The sequence below is a fragment of the Scyliorhinus canicula genome, chromosome 14 (genome assembly GCF_902713615.1).
Source record: "Scyliorhinus canicula chromosome 14, sScyCan1.1, whole genome shotgun sequence".
Lineage (NCBI taxonomy): Eukaryota > Metazoa > Chordata > Chondrichthyes > Carcharhiniformes > Scyliorhinidae > Scyliorhinus > Scyliorhinus canicula.
The window spans coordinates 72,527,200-72,544,821 of record NC_052159.1 but is presented as its reverse complement, the minus strand read 5'-3'; the positions used below and the strand labels follow the sequence as shown (position 1 = coordinate 72,544,821).

General features: G+C 44.7%; 1 protein-coding gene across 1 annotated transcript in view; it reads left to right on the top strand.

Annotated features, from left to right (window-relative positions):
• Positions 1-17,622, top strand: part of slc9a2 (solute carrier family 9 member 2) — a 94,425-nt gene that overhangs the window by 35,748 nt on the left and 41,055 nt on the right. The window contains exon 3 of the mRNA XM_038818720.1: positions 4,597-4,847. Within this exon, the coding sequence (XP_038674648.1) occupies positions 4,597-4,847 (251 nt within the window). The remainder of the gene's footprint in view (positions 1-4,596; positions 4,848-17,622) is intronic.

The window sequence follows — 17,622 nt, the reverse complement described above, 5'->3', positions numbered from 1 at the left end:
AGCTCTTTCCTGTCTCCCCTCTCCCCCCTGTCATAAGATACATCTATGGAGGGCAGACAGGCAGTGATTGACCAGTAAGCACACAGAACAGAGCAGCCAATCACCAGACAGGACATGACCACTATAAAGCCAGAGGGCACTAGTTTTCCCGCTCTCTCGGGACCCAGCCTCTGAGACAGTCAGAGCTCGTGAGCTAGCCAGTGCAAACACCATGTGGTAGCTAGTAAGTTTGGTCAGGCTAGTGTCAGGTCTCCATTCAAGTCAGCATAGTGTCAACCCACAGTTGAACATGTATAATAGTTTAGATGTTAAATAAAATCGTGTTGCATCTCATCAAGTGTTGGAAGTCTGTCTCTTGCTACACTGCATCAAGTGCACCATCGACCCAGCCAGCCCAACACATCACCCCCCCACTCCCTACCATTGTCTATTGACGTTGGTATTCTTGCGATTGGCCCGATTGTGCAAGACGGAAATTTTATGACCATTCAACATGCTTTGTGGCAGTGGCAGCAGTAAAGAAGGCAAATGGTATGTTGGCGTTCATAGTGAGTACAGGACCAGGGATGTCTTGGTAAAATTATACAGGAACATGGTGAGGTCACACCTGGAATATTGTGTGCAGTTTTGGTCTCCTTATTTGAGGAAGGATGTTCTTGTCATAGAGGGAGTGCAGAGTGTGGTATTAACTTGATGAAGGTAATGTAAGAGCTAATGAAATGTGTATGGACAGCCACTAGAGGGAGCAATCATAGAAGTATATAAGGGATGACCCAGAGCCTTGTGGGACAGAATGTTGGAGTAAGTGGCAGGAGCTGAGGTAGGAGTACTGAAGATATTGAGAGAGCATGAGAGTAGCTAATGAGTTAGTGAGTTAGTTAGATGAGCATAGTTTATGTGTGTTTAATCAACTGTTAGTTTCTTAAGGATAAGTGTCGAATCCAATTGTAGTGTTAAATAAATAGTTTTGTTAATTTACAAGACTTGTTCTCTGATCAATACTAGACATCAAAGCCATCTGGTTAGAGCAAGGCAGAGAACAACACACCAAGAAGGTTTACATGACTGATTTCTGGAATGGCAGGATTGAATTACAAGCATAGATTGAGTTGGTTGCAATTGTATTCGCTGGAATCTGGAGGAATGAGGGGGAATCTCTCAGAAACCTATAAACTTCTAACAGGACTGGACAGGGTAGATGCAAGAAGGATGTTCCAGATGGTGGGAGTGTCTAGAACCAGGGATCACAGTCTCAGGATGTGGGGTAGATCGTTTAGGACAGAGATTAGGCAAAATTTCTTCATCCAGAGAGTGGTCAACCTGTGGAACAAGTAGTGGAGGCCAAAACACTGTTTTCAAGAAGCAGTGAGATTGATGGAGGAAGTAAAAAAGGACGCGCAGGCATGGAACACACTCCCAGTCTTGCAGGCAGGGAGAGTGCAAACGATCAAGATGAACATACTGCCCAGGCTCCTCTGCCTGTTCAGATCCATTCCAATCTACATCCCAAGGCCTTTTTCAATTCACTAGACAAACTGATTATGGCGTTTGTGAGGGGAGGGAAGAACACAAGGATCCCAAAGAGAGTACTGCAGAGAACGAGATCCATGGTGGGACCTAGCCCTCACAAACCTGCAATATTATCACTGAGCAGCAACCGTGGAGAGGGTAAAGGAGTGGATAAAGGATCCAGAAGCTGAATGGGTGCTTATGGAGGAGGGCTGCTGCAGAGGGCCCTCCCTCTGGGCCCTAGCCACGGCGGCGCTCCCATCCCCATCTAATATATATTCAACAAACCCAGTGATGGCAGCAACACTCCGGTCATGGAACCAACTGCGACAGCATTTCGGGTTAACCAAAATGTCCGATAAGGCCTCCAACTCCAACAACCACAGGTTCATGCTGGCAACTATGGAAGCCACATTCAAAAAGTGGAGACAGGACTGGGGCGACATTGACACTTACGGACTTTTATACTAACAACAGACTGACAACACTTGAGGAACTGACAGAAAAATTCCAGCTGCCGGGGGGGAATGAACTTAGGCACCTGCAGATCAAGCACTTCTTACGGAGAGAAATGAGGACGTACCCACGACCACCATGACAATCACTCCTGGAGGACCTGCTCGGGGGGCCAATACCCAACTGGACGAGACGAGGGAGAAGTGGGAGGAGGACTTGAGGTTTGAAATAGGGTGGGGACACTGGAGCTCAGCACTTCACAGGGTCAACTCCACCTCCACATTCGCAAGGCTAAGCCTAATGCAGCTAAAAGTGGTACACAGAGCCCGCTTAACCAGAACCTGAGTGAGCAGGTTCTTCCTGGAGGTGGAGGACAAATGTGAGCGGTGCCAAGGAGGCCACACCCACATGTTCAGGTCCTGCCCCACACCTGCCGGTTTCTGGACAGCCTTATGTGAGGCAATGTCTAAGGTGGTGGGAGTGAGGGTGGAACCTTGCCCATGAGTGGCAGTTTCAGGGGTATCAGAACAACCAGATCTCTTCATGGGGAGGAGGGTTGATGCCCTTGCCTTTGCCTCCCTAATCATTCGCCGGAGAATCCTGCTCGGCTGGCGATCAGCAGCACCACCCAAAGGTGCAGACTGGCTGTCCGACCAATCGGAATTTCTCCTGATGGATAAAATTATAATTCGGCATCTGAGGGTCGGAGGCGAGCTTCCACAAAACGTGGGAGCCATTCACTCAGTTGTTCCAAGACCTGTTTGTAGCCAACAACTAAGAAGTCAAAGAGCAGGAGAGGGTAGCCACAACACAGCAAGGAAGGGGGATGGGGGGTTGGAAGTGGGACTGGGGGGGGTGCAGGGGGACATAGAACCCAACCATGCCCAACAAAAGAAGCATGAGAAGCAGTATCACACCAACATAACAGGAGCAGGGTACAAGTGCGGTGGTGGTGGGGGGGGGGGAGGGGTCGTTAACAGGGGAAACAGCCGGAACCAGCAGCTAACGGGGAACGAAAAACTGGAATTTGTAACAACCGCTGTCAATAATGCTAAAGAAAGAACTACAATGTATGTATGTAAATATTTGAATCCGACCGACGTGTAAATATTTTTCTTTATCCTCTGCCTCCTACTGCCTCCTTGTTTTGCACGCCACAAAAACTCAAATAATACCTTTTTTTAAAAAGCCGTTTGATATCGCACTTGGGGCAAAAGGGATTAAAGGATATGGGGGGGGGGGGGAGGATGGGATCAAGCTATTGAGTTGGTTATTCATAATAAATAATGAAGCAGGCTCAAAGGGCCAAATAGCCTCCCTCTGCTCCTCAAAGATCAAAGATCAAAGAGGGGTTAGGGTTGGTGTGAGGAGGGGTTAGGGTTGGTGTGAGGAGGGGTTAGGGTTAGGGATGGTTAGAGTTAGGGTTAGGAATGGTGTGAGTTAGGATTAGGGATGGTGTGAGGAGGGGTTATGGTTAGGGGTAGGGATGGTGTGAGGAGGGGTTAGGGTTGGTGTGAGGAGGGGTTAGGGTTGGTGTGAGGAGGGGTTAGGGTTAGGGATGGTGTGAGGAGGGGTTAGGGTTAGGGATGGTGTGAGGAGGGGTTAGGGATGGTGTGAGGAGGGGTTAGGGATGGTGTGAGGAGGGGTTAGGGATGGTTAGGGTTAGGGTTGGTGTGAGGAGGGGTTAGGTTTAGGGTTAGGGTTACGGTTGGTGTGAGGAGGGGTTAGGGATGGTGTGAGGAGGGGTTAGGGATTGTGTGAGGAAGGGTTAGGGTTGGTGTGAGGAGGGGTTAAGGATGGTGTGAGGAAGGGTTAGGGATTAGGGTTAGGGTTAGGGATTGTGTGAGGAAGGGTTAGGGTTGGTGTGAAGAGGGGTTAGGGTTGGTGTGAGGAGGGGTTAGGGTCAGGGATGGTGTGAGGAGGGGTTAGGGTTGGTGTGAGGAGGGGTTAGGGTTGGTGTGAGGAGGGGTTAGGGATGGTTAGGGTTAGGGTTAGGGTTGGTGTGAAGAGGGGTTAGGGTTGGTGTGAGGAGGGGTTAGGGTTAGAGTTAGGGTTGGTGTGAGGAGGGGTTAGGGTTGGTGTGAGGAGGGGTTGGGGATGGTGTGAGGAGGGGTTAGGGTTAGGGTTAGGGATGGTGTGAGGAGGGGTTAGGGATGGTGTGAGGAGTGGTTAGGGATGGTGTGAGGAGAGGTTAGGGATGGTGTGAGGAGGGGTTAGGGATGGTGTGAGGAGGGGTTAGGGATTAGGGTTAGGGATGGTGTGAGGAGGGGTTAGGGATGGTGTGAGGAGGGTTTAGGGATGGTGTGAGGAGGGGTTAGGGATTAGGGTTAGGGTTAGGGATTGTGTGAGGAGGGGTTAGGGATGGTGTGAGGAGGGGTTAGGGATGGTTCTGTATAGTTCACTTTAATCTCCTTTATTCTCCGTGTGATTTCTTTCCAATCCGCAAATTCTTAATACTTAAAGCAGATATTCTAAAGTTTTTTAATGTGTAATGTTTTCGGTTGGTTTGCATTGACAATGGTTTTTGAGGGTTCCTATCTGGTGTGCATTATATTTACCCATGTTTTCAAACAGTTCTGTTGTTTAATTTGACTGTTGGGTTTATGAATGTTTTTCTTTTGTTTCTTTTAGGCTCTGTACCATTTATTCAAGTCCTTGTGCCAGATGCGCACTATTCAAACTGTGGATATCTTTGCTGGAATTGGCCAATTTTTTGTGGTGGGCATTGGTGGAATAATAGTGGGAATTATTTATGGCTTTGTTGCAGCTTTCACCACCCGCCTCACTCAGAATGTTCGTATCATTGAGCCATTGTTTGTCTTCCTGTACAGTTACCTCTGCTACCTGACGGCAGAAATGTTTCAACTGTCAGGCATCATGTCGTGAGTATTCTGCAATTCATCTACTGAGTGTATTGAAGATCAGTTTATTTTCCAAGTAAAATCTTCTGAATGGTTTCAGGTAGCAGATCAATGAATCAATGCCCTTTCGGTAACGAGGAAGAAAAACAAATATTTGGCTGAGGTGAATTGACCTTTCAAAGATAACTTCACAGGAACAGTGTAGCACTGTTCCACATAAGGAGACACATAAGGAGACATTTGGTCCGATATCAAGTAACCAAAAACTTGGTCAAAGCAATAAGCATTAACTGTTGTAAAGGAGGAAAGTGGGATGGAAAGGCACAGAGGTGTACGGAGGGAATTTCAGATATTGAGAATTAGGCGACTGAAGATATGGCCACCAATGGTGGAACAATTAATATCTGGGGTGCTCAAAAGACCAGAATTATGTGAGTGCAGATAATTGTGGGGTTGGAGGTATAGGGAATGATGTGGCCATGGAGAGATTTAAAAGTGTGGTTAAGGACATTGTTTGAAAGGAAACAATGCAGGGCTGTGAGCACAGTGGTGATAGGGAAACGATACCTGGTGAGAGTCAATACATGGGCAGCAGAAGAATTTTGGATGATCCCCCAGTTTGCAGAGGGTAGAATATGGGAGATCAGCCAGGAGTTCATTGGGGTAATTGGTAGCTCACTCCTTTCCTGGATTGTTGACCTGACTGTGCCCTTCTGTTAAAGCAAATATTGACTCTCTTGTGCTGTTCAATGAGTCCTCTGCTGCATTGCACAGCTGATTTCAAAAGCTGTATTCATGAGTACAGTTAGCACTTTATGTAATTCTCCCTATTAGAGTATATATGTTACATAATAGAGCAATCAGTTTGCCATCAATGGTGGTCACTTTTAGAATGCTTCCCTGCATGTTACTGCAAACGGTGAGTGCATTACAATACTGCAACCTGCAACCACTTGACTTTTCGAACTGCATTTAGTCATTTCCAGCTGGTAATACCCAAGCCCTTCATTGATAGATAGGTACTATTGATGCCACCATTGATGGGCAGCATGGCGGCACAGTGGTTAGCACTGCAACCTCACGCATGCCAGGGATCCAGGTTCAATTCCAACCTTGGGTGACGGTCAGTGTGGAGTTTGTATGTTTTCCCCGTGTCTGCATGTGTTTTCTCCAGATGCTCAGGTTTCCTCACAAAACCAAAGGTGTGCAGGTTAGATAGATTGGTCATGATTAATTGCCCCTTTGTGTCCAAAAGGTTAGGCGGGGTTACTGAGTTACGGAAATAGAGCAGGGGAGTGGGCACATGTAGGGTGCTCTTTCAGAGGGTCACATGGCCTCCTTCTGCGCTGTAGTGATTCAATGATTCTATGATAATTAAATCTAGACCAACAAAAACATGGATGAAAGTTTCAGAAGCAGATAAGTTGGGGCAGGGTAAATGCTGGGCAATGTTGGAGAGGTATGAATAGGCAGACCTAGTGATGGCTCAAATGTGATTAGAAGTGCTTCTCAGGCAATTATGACACCAAGGTAGTCAACAGTAAGGTTTATTCTCAGACGGTTGCCAGGGAGAGGATGGAGTCAGTAGCTAGGGAGTGAGTAATGATATGTGAAAATAATTGAGAGCACTACTTCATATACGTTGGCTAAGTTTGAGACGAGGTGGTAATGTTCCAATGCACCTTAATTTCCCATCCTTACATTTATTTAGTGAAAGCGTGTGCAGTTACAATTATTTATTAAGTCTGCAGTGTTCTAAAGTCCTGTGACTATCCATATTATCTTGCTTTGGTTCCACATGGCCCACCCTTGAAGATTGTACCTGTGCATTGAAATTTGAAATGGCTGCTCTATAATTGCTGATGCATTGTGTATTTTGAAGCTTTAAAGTTTATGAAAAAAATATTTCAGCACCACCTGTTCAAGCACCAACAGGTTGAATCCCATCATGGAATGGTGTTGGTGTTAGGCTGTTATTTCTCAAAGGATTTCTTGACCAAAAGCCAGTGAGACTTATTCTTCAAGCTGGGAAGGAAAGCCTGGTTGATACTGGATCCTGTTTTATCACTGCTCTTGGCAGCTGGTCTAAAGGAGTGTTGATTTCATAAAATCAAATTTGGCGAAACTAATTTTATTTATTTGCAAAGACATGAGAATAAATCTACACAGTGGCAGGAATAATGCATGACTCCTTCCATAGTGAACAACTCTTGCTGAAAGCTTTTTGTGCCGATAGTATACCTCCAAGTGGTAGAAGGTAACTAACTGTTAATTGTACAGCATTATGATTGGTGTGTTGTATGAAATATAAAGCGGGACAGTGGAAAAATGGATTGCATTTGGGTTGCTGTTTGGTGCGATGGGTTTTGTCTATTCCCCAGCAACTCCAAACTCCCAACCCCACCAACCCATACCTAAAACTTTCTTCATTCAGATCGTTGAAGCGTGCCTTGTCAGCTACACAGGTAGCAGCATTGTCACCCCCAGGGAATTTGAATAATCTGATCGTAATGCTTCAAGCAAGCACATTTTTCCTGCACAATATTTTGAAGGCAGAGTTTTTCAGTTGGCTGTGGCGCAGACAGAAATAAGTCATTTTGGGGATTAAAATGTGTGTCAATCTTTAGCACGGAAGTTGGCTTGAGTACAAAACACCATTTTCATTTTTGGAGTGTGTATCACTAGGAAAGGTAACATTTATTATCTGTAACTAATTGTCTAATGGTTAGACTGTCTACCTTGGGAAGAGGGGCCATTTGTTAAACTAAGGGAAGAGTTGGTGAAAATGTCATTGTTAAATAGCACTACAAGGTACAGTTTCAATAATAATAATCTATATTATCACAAGTAGGCTTACATTAACACTGCATTGAAGTTACTGTGAAAAGCCCCCAGTCACCACATTCCACATATTACATTATCAAATGCTTCTGAATTTACCCATGTCCTTTATAAATATAGTCAGTTTAGTGGCAGCACGGTGGCGCAGTGGGTTAGCCCTGCTGCCTCACGGCGCCGAGGACCCAGGTTCGATCCCGGCTCTGGGTCACTGTCCGTGTGGAGTTTGCCCATTCTCCCCGTGTTTGCGTGGGTTTCGCCCCCACAACCCAAAGATGTGCAGGCTGGGTGGATTGGCCATGCTAACTTGCCCCTTAATTGGAAAAAATGAATTGGATATTCCAAATTCAAAATAAATAAATAAATATAGTCAGTTTTGCTTCCAGTTAGTTTATGATTCTTGTTAATGTTCTTGCTATAGAATAGTCCTTGACTTTCTAATTACTGTCCTATATTGCTCAAGCAATGCAAACACATAGGGAAGTATGGTGGTGCAGTGGTTCGCGCTGTTGCCTGTGGCGCTGAGGACCCGGGGTTCAATCCTGGCTCCCGGTCACTGTCCATATGGAGTATGCACATTCTCTCCATGTCTGCGTGGGTTTCACCCCACAAGCCAAAGATGCACAGGGTAGGTGGATTGGCTATGTTAAATTGCCCCTTCATTGGAAAAAAAATTGGGCACTCTAAATATATTTTTAAAAATATTATGTGAATGGTTAGCTCTTTTAGGAAAGATAACTCTGAAAATTGCATTCTAGTCTCATGAGTTAAACAGTGCAGACCACTTCTTACTTGTGTGGTATCAATAAAATTCTCTGACTCAGAGCCACAACCTTCACAATGGATAGTGAAAGAAGACTGGTTCTGAAGTCATCACAGTCAGAAAAGGGATTGAACCATGTGCTGTTGGCATCAACCTGATATTAATTAGTAATCTTTATTGTCACAAGTAGACTTACATTAACACTGCAATTAAGTTACTGTGAAAAGCCCCTAGTTGCCACTTCCGGCACCTGTTCAGGTACACAGAGGGAGAATTCAAAATGTCCAATTCACCTAACAGCACGTCTTTCGGGACTTGTGGGAGGAAACCAGAGCTCCCGGAGGAAACCTATGCAGATGAGGGGAGAATGTGCAGACTCCGCACAGACAGTGACCCAAGTGGGAAGCGAACCTGGGACACTGGCGCTGTGAAGCGACAGTGCTTACCACTGTGCTACTGTGCCACTCTCATTAGAAGGATTAAGAAGTTTATTCAGCCTTTTTGGCTGCATTATGAATGCATCTTCCTTGGACATCAAGTCCTGGTGTGGAAGAGGTGCCAGCCACTGCAACATTGGCATTTTGGCAGTTCCCTTTAAAAAAAATTTAGAGTACCCAATTATTTTTTCCAATTCAGGGGCAATTTAGCGTGGCCAATCCACCTACCCTGCACATCTTTGGGTTGTGGTGGTGAAACCCACGCAGACACGGGGAGAATGTGCAAACTCCACATGGACGGTGACCTAGGGCCGGGATTCGAACCTGGGTCCTCAGCACCGTAGGCAGCAATGCTAACCACTGTGCCACCGTGCTGCCCCGGCAGTTCCCATTCTAATGTACAACCACACATTTCCTCTATTCCCAAAACTTCTAGAATTTGTTTAATTTAACCTCCATTTAATTTTTTATGGGAATTGCTTTTGATAACATTTAACTTTGCAACATTTATCATTTACAATTCTCTTTTTGTTTTTATTTCTGCCTTCACACCCCTTTCCTTGATTTCTCTCTCTTTCTTCTCTAGAACTTTCTTTGGGAATAAAAGCTTAGCTGAGGCCCTGTCTAATTATTCAAGGGGATACAAAAGATTCTATTTTGCCAAAAAAAAAGAGGTCCCTGGTGTTCCTTAACATTAACTTTACCCAATATCATTTTCAACCAATTAAGTGGTTATTTAAATACAAAATACTACGGATGCTGGAAAGCCTGAAATAAAAACAGAAAATGCTGGAAATACCTCAACGTGATTGGTAGCATCTGTGAAGGGAAACAGTTCACTTTCCAGTCCTGACCTTTTCACCAGTTCCATCTTCACAGTTGCTGCCAGGACTGCATTCTTCAAACATTTTCTGTTCTTATTTTATAACTGGTCATTTGCTGTTTGTGGGACCTTGTTGTGAACACATTTTTCATGGAATTTCCTACATGAGCACTAAGTGAACTTAATGTAATTCACATGCTATTGTAGAACTTGGGTCTGGATTTATTCATGGTGTCATTTTGATAAGCCTCTCCTTGACATTCATCTGATTGCTTTTACGAGTTTAGAGTGCACCCGAGCTTGTACTAAGTGCTCGGTATAATCAGGCACTACAATGCTGTTGGCTCCCTCAAAATTCCACTGGAATGAGTTGGAAGACGCAGTCAAAGCAACCAGAAGTGCTAATAAGAGCTGAAATCTAGCCACTTCATTCCACACAATATTCCAACCTGATCTTGAATCTGATGTTTTGTACCTTTTTTTGTCCATAGGACAGTTTGTAGAACTAGCATATGCGCAGAATTGTTACAGCACAGAAGGTGGTCATTCAGCCCATCATGCCTATGCCAGTGGTCTGAATGAATAATGAACCCAAGGCCATTTTCACCCTTGCCCCTATAACCTTGCAAATTCTTCCCTTCCAACTTTCTCTCTCGATTCCTCAACTGAACCTGCCTCAGGTAATGCGTAGTGCATTCAGGATAAAAAGATTTTTCCTCATGTTGCTTTTGTTTCCTTTGCCCCCTCATTCTCGAACCTCCAACCAATTAGTACATTTCCTCTCAAACGTTTCTTCTCCAAGGGAAACAGTCCCAATGTCTCCAATCTAGAAGTTTCTCATCCCGAGACCACTCTTGTGAATCTTTTCTGCAGTCTCTCAACTACCTTCACATTTTTCCTACGGTGTGGTACTCCAGGACTGGATACAGTACTCCAGTTAAGGCCAAAGACAATGTTTGTACTAATTTATCGAGGCCAGAATCTTCCTAAAAATGCAGAGGAGAGAAAACCAGTGTGAAGCTCGCACAGCCAGCTCCCCCCCGCCCGCCTTCTATGGATCATGGGATCTACCTCAGTAGAGCACCCCAGAGGGCCTCCCAGTGCCAAGAGAGACTGCCAGTGTGTCAGAGAGCAATGCCCTCACCACACGAGGGTTATACTTACTTGGCATGGTCACGACAAATGTAATCCAGTTCAGAAAAAACAGTAGTGATTCGCGCCGGTGTGATGCCATGCCAGCTGGGTGGGAAGTTAGAATGAGGGCGTCTCTGATCTGATCTGATTGCGGACACAGTGCCACTTTCCTCTCTGCTTCTAAAACCCTTGATTCTCCTGTTGATTAAAAATCTATCTTAGCCTTGAATATATTCACTGATCCAGCCTTCACTGCTTTCTGGGGAAGAGAATTCCAGACTAATGACTGAGAGAAAGAAATTAACTTTTACCTCAATCTTAAATGGGAGACCCCATTGGATAGATCAATCCTTCATTCCAGGAATTGGTCACGTAAACCTACTCTGAACTGCTAATGCAATGATATTCTTTCATAACTATGGAGACCAAAACTGTACACCGTACACCATAATGTGGTCAAAGACCTTGGCTGTAGAAACACTGATCTACTTTTATAGTCTATTTTCCCCATGCAATAAACACCAATACTAACTGCTCTTTCAACCTGTCTTGCAGATTTCAGAACTAATAGAGCATAGATAGAACAAATTGACCATCCCAACTTGCCCTGTTCTATCATGGCTGATGTGTGTCAACATATTCATACTCCCCAAATATGCTTGCCATTTGAAATACGATATATTATCCTAACTTATTTTCCTTTTGATATTTTTCCTTTTTGTGACTCGCTTTGACATCTTCTCATTTCCCCTCCCCCAATTTAATATACCACTTCATTTGCAGCAATAGTGTTGACCAGGATGAGTTTTCTTTCTGTCACTTTCCTTTTGATTGCCATTGGTGATCAGTTGAGAAATTATGATCTAAAAATCACTTGCCAAGTAACAGCTCTCCTGTTCTCCAGCTCACGTCTGTCATTCTGTTCTTAACTATTTAAACAAAACTAGCGTTTCTCGAGCAATGTCATTTCATCCTTTTCTACATGCTGTTCCCTCAGCGATTAACTTCTGTTTTTACGAGACCAACTTTTGCATACATCTCTTCGTTCTTTGAAACCTCCTTTCATTCCATTGTTAGCTCCAAATTCTTTAAAAAAAAATAAATTTAGAGTACCCAATTATTTTTTCCAATTAAGGGGCAATTTAGCGTGGCCAATCCACCTATCCTGCACATCTTTGGGTTGTGGGGGTGAAACCAACGCAAACACGGGGAGAATGTGCAAACTCCACACGGACAGTGACCCAGGGCCGGGATTCGAACCCGGGTCCTCAGTGCCATAGGCAGCAATGCTAACCACTGTGCCGCCGTGCTGCCCTGTTAGCTCCAAATTCAACTGCTCACATATTTTCTGGCCTCCCATTTTACACAGACGTCAAACGACTGCACAGTGGTTAGCACTGTTGCTTCACAGTGCCACGGAGCCGGGTGTAATTGACGGGCTGGGTTCCTGTCTGTGCGGAGTTTGCACGTTCTCCCCATGTTTATGTGAGTTTCCTCCAGGTACTCCCGTTTCCTCCCACAGTCCAAAAATATGTAGGTTAGGTGGATTGGTCACGCTAAATTGCCCCTTGGTGTCCAAACATTATTAATAATAATAATAATAATAATAATAATAATTGCTTATTATCACAAGTAGGCGTCAATGAAGTTACTGTGAAAAGACCCTAGTCGCCATATTCCGGCACCTGTTCGGGGAGTGCAGTATGGGAATTGAACCCGCACTGTTGACTTGTTCTGCATTACAACCTGTATCTGCAGTCTCCAGCTGAACTGTATGATGAGCCAACTTTGCAGATTATCCAAAGGTAGGTGGGAAAGCAAGTTGAAAGGTGGATCTTCAAGGGATATAGATCGGTTAAGTGAATGATTTTGTTTTTGCAAAGGGAGAATAATGTGGAAAATATGAGCTTGTCCACTTTCCCAGAAAGATTAGAAAAATAAATTATTGTTCAAATGGAGTGCTGGAGTACAGAAGAATCTGGGTGTCCTGGTACATGAATCACAGGTTAGCATACAGGTTCAGCAAGAAATCAGGAAGGCAAATGGAATGTTGGCCTTTATTGTAAGGGGGATGGAGCATAAAATTACAGAAGTTTTGCTGCAACTGTACAGGACATTGGTGGGATTGCACTTGACGTACTATGTAAAAGTTCCTTAAGGAAGGACATACCTGCTTTGGAAACAATTCAGAGAAGGTTCACTGGGCTGTTTCCTGGGATGAAATTGTTGTCTTATGAGGAAAGGTTGAGCCAATACTCATTGGAGTTTAGGAGAATGAAAGATGACTTTATTGAAACATAAAAGATTCTTGAGGGGGTTCAGACGATATTTCCCCTCATGTGGGATTCCAGAACTCGAGTCATAGGTTAAAAGAAAGGGGGCGGAATTCTTCCCCCCACGCCAAGTGGGAGAATCGTCGAGGCGCCGCGCGAGTCCCGCCACGCCGCCCCGGCGCACGCATGCGATTCTCCCAAACCAGCGCGGAGAGAATCACGGCTGGATGGGCCGAGCGGCTGCCCCAACACGACAGGTTCCCGCCGGTGTTGTCCACACCTGGTCGCTGCACACGGGAACTGCGCGGGAACGCTGGGGGGGGGGGAATGGCCTGGGGGGGGGGGCTCCGATGGGGTCTGGCCCACGATCGGTCGGCAGGCCGGCCTCTCTAAGGGAGGACCTCCTTTCCTCCGCCGCCCCGCAAGATCCATCCGCCATCTTCTTGCGGGGCGGACACGGGGAGGACGGCAACTGCGCATGCGCGGGTGACGTCTTATACGCGGCACCGGCCGCATCATTTACGCGGCACCGCTTTTTACGCAGGGCCAAGGCACAGCACACGTAAATGACACGACGCCGCTCCTAGCCCCCTGGGGGCGGGAGAATAGGGGGCTGGGAGCGGGCTCCGACGCCAGAGTGAAACACTCCGGATTTCACACCAGCGTCAGCACTTAGACTCCCGTTGGGAGAATTGCGCCCCAGGGTTCTCCCATTTAAGAAGAAAATTAGGAATTTATTCTCTCAAAGGGCCATTTAGTTCTTCTGAATTCTCTTCCACAGAAAGTGGTGGAGCCAGAGTCATTGAATATTTAAGGTTGAGTTGAGTAGATTTATGATTGACAAACGGGGACGAGGATTGGTAAGAATGTGCTGTAAAGGCTCCAGTCAGGTTAGGCATGATTTTATTGAATGGTGGAATGGCTTGATTGGTTGAATGGTCGAACTGCTGCTCCTATTTCTTACAATCGAATATCCCCAACTAAACTCTTTCCTGAATTTCGCCTGCTATGATTTCCCCTGCCTCTTCAGCTTTTTATCCTTGTTGGCAAAACCTTTGACTGTCATGTTATTTCTGTCTCTGGAATTCCATCTTCACGTTTCTATCTATCTTTCTTATTTTAAAATGTTATAAAAATTCAATCACCTTGACCAGGACCTCTGTTTCCTCTGCCTATCTGTGAAACATTTTAGGCCTTTCCTTAATGTAAGTGGGTTCAAACTATATTAGAAAGTATTTGGCTATCATTCTACAGTCATCTATTTTGACATAATCATTCACCGATTTCACATGCCCTGTGTCAAAGTCATGGAAAGATGAACATCACGTACCCACACTAAATGTTTGTCCACCAATATTGTTGAACATGTTTTTTGTTTTGTGGAAAACATTCACAATTCATTTAAAATATAGGTGTTAAATCATGAAACCTGTGACTATAAATCAGTGATTTACCTTTAATTCACCCACCCATATTCGGTGTTAATGAACTATTGATCACCAGACATTTAGTAATGAAAATTGAAGGTCAGAAAACGGTTAAATCCTCCTGTTAGTCACTCTGACAGAGGTTGTGGTTTTGGAAATAAGTCTGTTCAGTTTCGAACGTTTCTTATTTCAAAGATTTCCTGGAGGGCGATTTATTTAAGGTCCCCATAGCTTTTTTTTTCTAACTTCTCAGAAACGCTTCTTGCAAAAATTAAGCCTGTGCTTATCTCTGACATCAGCTCAAAACCGCAAACAAATTTCCCCACCTCCCTTACTGGATTACCGACAATCTAATTTATGTGGTGGAGAAGGCAAGGAAGAATGGCTGAGTGGAGGTCTAATTAAAAAAAAGCCTGCTGGTGAGGTGTATGGGCATAACATAGAAATATGAAAAAACATGATTTAATTAGCAGGTTTTCTTGCGCCTAATTAGCAGATTCTTGATGGAAAATTTGAGCCAGCAAGCTCCACATACACAGGGTTCATAGAATCATAGAATTTACAGTGCAGCAGGAGACCACTCAGGCCATCGAGCCTGAACCGATCCTTGGAAAGATCACCACGCCAAAGCCCACAGCATCACCCTATCCCAGTAACCTCACACAACCTTTTTGGACACTAAGGGCAATTTAGTATGGTCAATCTACCTAACCTCTTTGGACTGCGGGACAGGGAGAAAGTGCAGACTCCGCACAGGCACCCAAGTCGGTAATTGAACCTGGGACCTTGGAGATGTGAAGCAACAGTGCTAACCACTGTGCTACCGTGCCACCCTTATTTGAATGATGTAATAGCGGAAGTGTGAACTTTACTGGAATGCAGACTATAGTGAGCGAGGTGAATGTGATGCAACATCAGTCCCTGGTTACACACACCTGCTTCCTAATGGACAGCCTGAAAGGTCTTCTGCACACTTCTGCATCTCTGATAAAACTGTGCAAACTTTTAGGAAAGTAAATGAACAACCAAATATTTATTGTATTAAATTTGCCTACAGTTAAATTCCCTGGCCAGGTTTTGCAAATAGATTTGTAGACAAATCTAATGCAAAACAATTTGCTTTCGGTTGTGAGGGATATTGGAAATCAGCCTCCCCGCGAATTCTGCATTTTTTTCGTGTGGAGGTTGCTAGCAAAGTCAGCATTTAATGCCCAGGAGCTGGAGAAGGTGATGATGAGCTGCCATGTTGAACCATTACAATTCATACAGCAAAGGCACTCCAAGGATGACTTGGATGGAAACCTGTAGTTGGTGATATTTCCACGCACCTGTTGCCCTTGTATGTTTGGAAGATATGTTGACGAAACCTTGGTTCAGTTGCTGCAGTACGACATGTAAATGGTGTAAGCTGCAGCCATGGTGCCCCAGTGGTGGAGCGAATGAATGTTTTTAAATTGGGTGGTGGATGGAGTGCTGATCAAGAAGACTGCCTTGTTCTGCATGGTGTTTAGCTTCATGTGTTGGAACTGTACTCGTCCTGGCAATTGGAGAGTATTCCATCACTATCTTTACTTTATCACATTATTGGTGGAACCCTTGCGACAGAAAACCCAACATCTGGCCTGTTTTTATAGCCACAGTATTTATGTGACCAGTCTCATTAAATTTCTGGTCAAGGGTGACCTTTGTTGGATTCATTCTGCTCAACTGTTTCTTCATGTCACATGGACTGAAAGGAACATGCTAAAGACTGACATCAGTGTTCAGGTCCTCATGATGCTGAGATGGATCATTCACTTGGCAAACACTTCATCCGTGTCGTTAGCATTGGAGGTGCTGTGCTCTGTGATCATGGAGGATGGGAGCACTCATGGTGCCTCCTCATCCTATTAGTTGCTAAATCTTCCTTCACCATTCTCAATCAGCTATGGTATTAGACTTCATGGGATGGGGAATCAATTTTGAGGACTTCCTGCTGTATATCACTGTGTCCCCATCCTGGTTGATTTGCCCTGGTTTGGGGTGGGGGTGGGGGGGGGGCACACACACACCCAGGGATGGTATTTGCATCAAGGGGCATTGGTTGTAAGATGTGATTCTCAGAGCATGACTATTTCAGGCTATTGCTTGATTTAACTCTAGATGTTCATGAGGAAGATTGGGCAGGATGTTGTTTCTGGTTCCTGGGATGATGTCATGTGGTCTGTCTGTTTTTATTCTTCTTTGACTATCCTGTAGAATTTTGAAACAACTGGTTGGCTTGCTAAGCCACTTTATAGGGGAGTCAACCCCAAGTATTAGTCCAGTAACACAACATAAGCACGGTTCCATCAACCAACACTCCGTTGGTAATCCTCTTCTTTTCTGATTCAAGTCAAGTTCAAGTCCCACACTTGGACTGGTGTATAAAAATCATGGTAAGTGTTTAATTGTCTGTCACAGTTCATAACTAGATGCGGCTGGATTGTAGATCTTTGATATGATCAATTGGTTGTGAAATCATTTGGCTCTGCTCATGGTGCTTTCAGTGTTCAGAACACATGGGCCTGTGATGGTAGCTTCACCTGGGGCTGGTTTAGCACACTGGGTTAAATCGCTGGCTTTTAAAGCTGACCCAGGCAGGCCAGCAGCACGATTCAATTCCCGTACCAGCCTCCCCGAACAGGTGCCGGAATGTGGCAACTAGGGGCTTTTCACAGTAACTTCATTGAAGCCTACTCGTGACAATAAGTGATTTTCATTTTTCATTTCATTCATCTGGTTGGTATTTTAGTTTTAGGTACGACTTTTTGAAAATTGTAAGCCTTTTTGAGGTTTTTTTTCTGATAAATTGAGAGTACCCAATTCTCTTTTTCCAATTAAGGGCGCTGAGGACCTGGGTTCGATCCTGCCTTGGTTCACTGTCCATGTGGAGTTTGCACATTCTCCCCATGTCTGCATGGGCTTCACCCCCACAACCCAAAGATATGCAGGTTAGGTGGATTGGCCACACGAAAACCGACCCTTCATTGGAAAACAGACAATTGGGTATTCTAAATTTATAAATATAAGAAAAAATAAGAATTAAACTCTTAGAAAAAAACTTCTAAGGGCAGCATGGT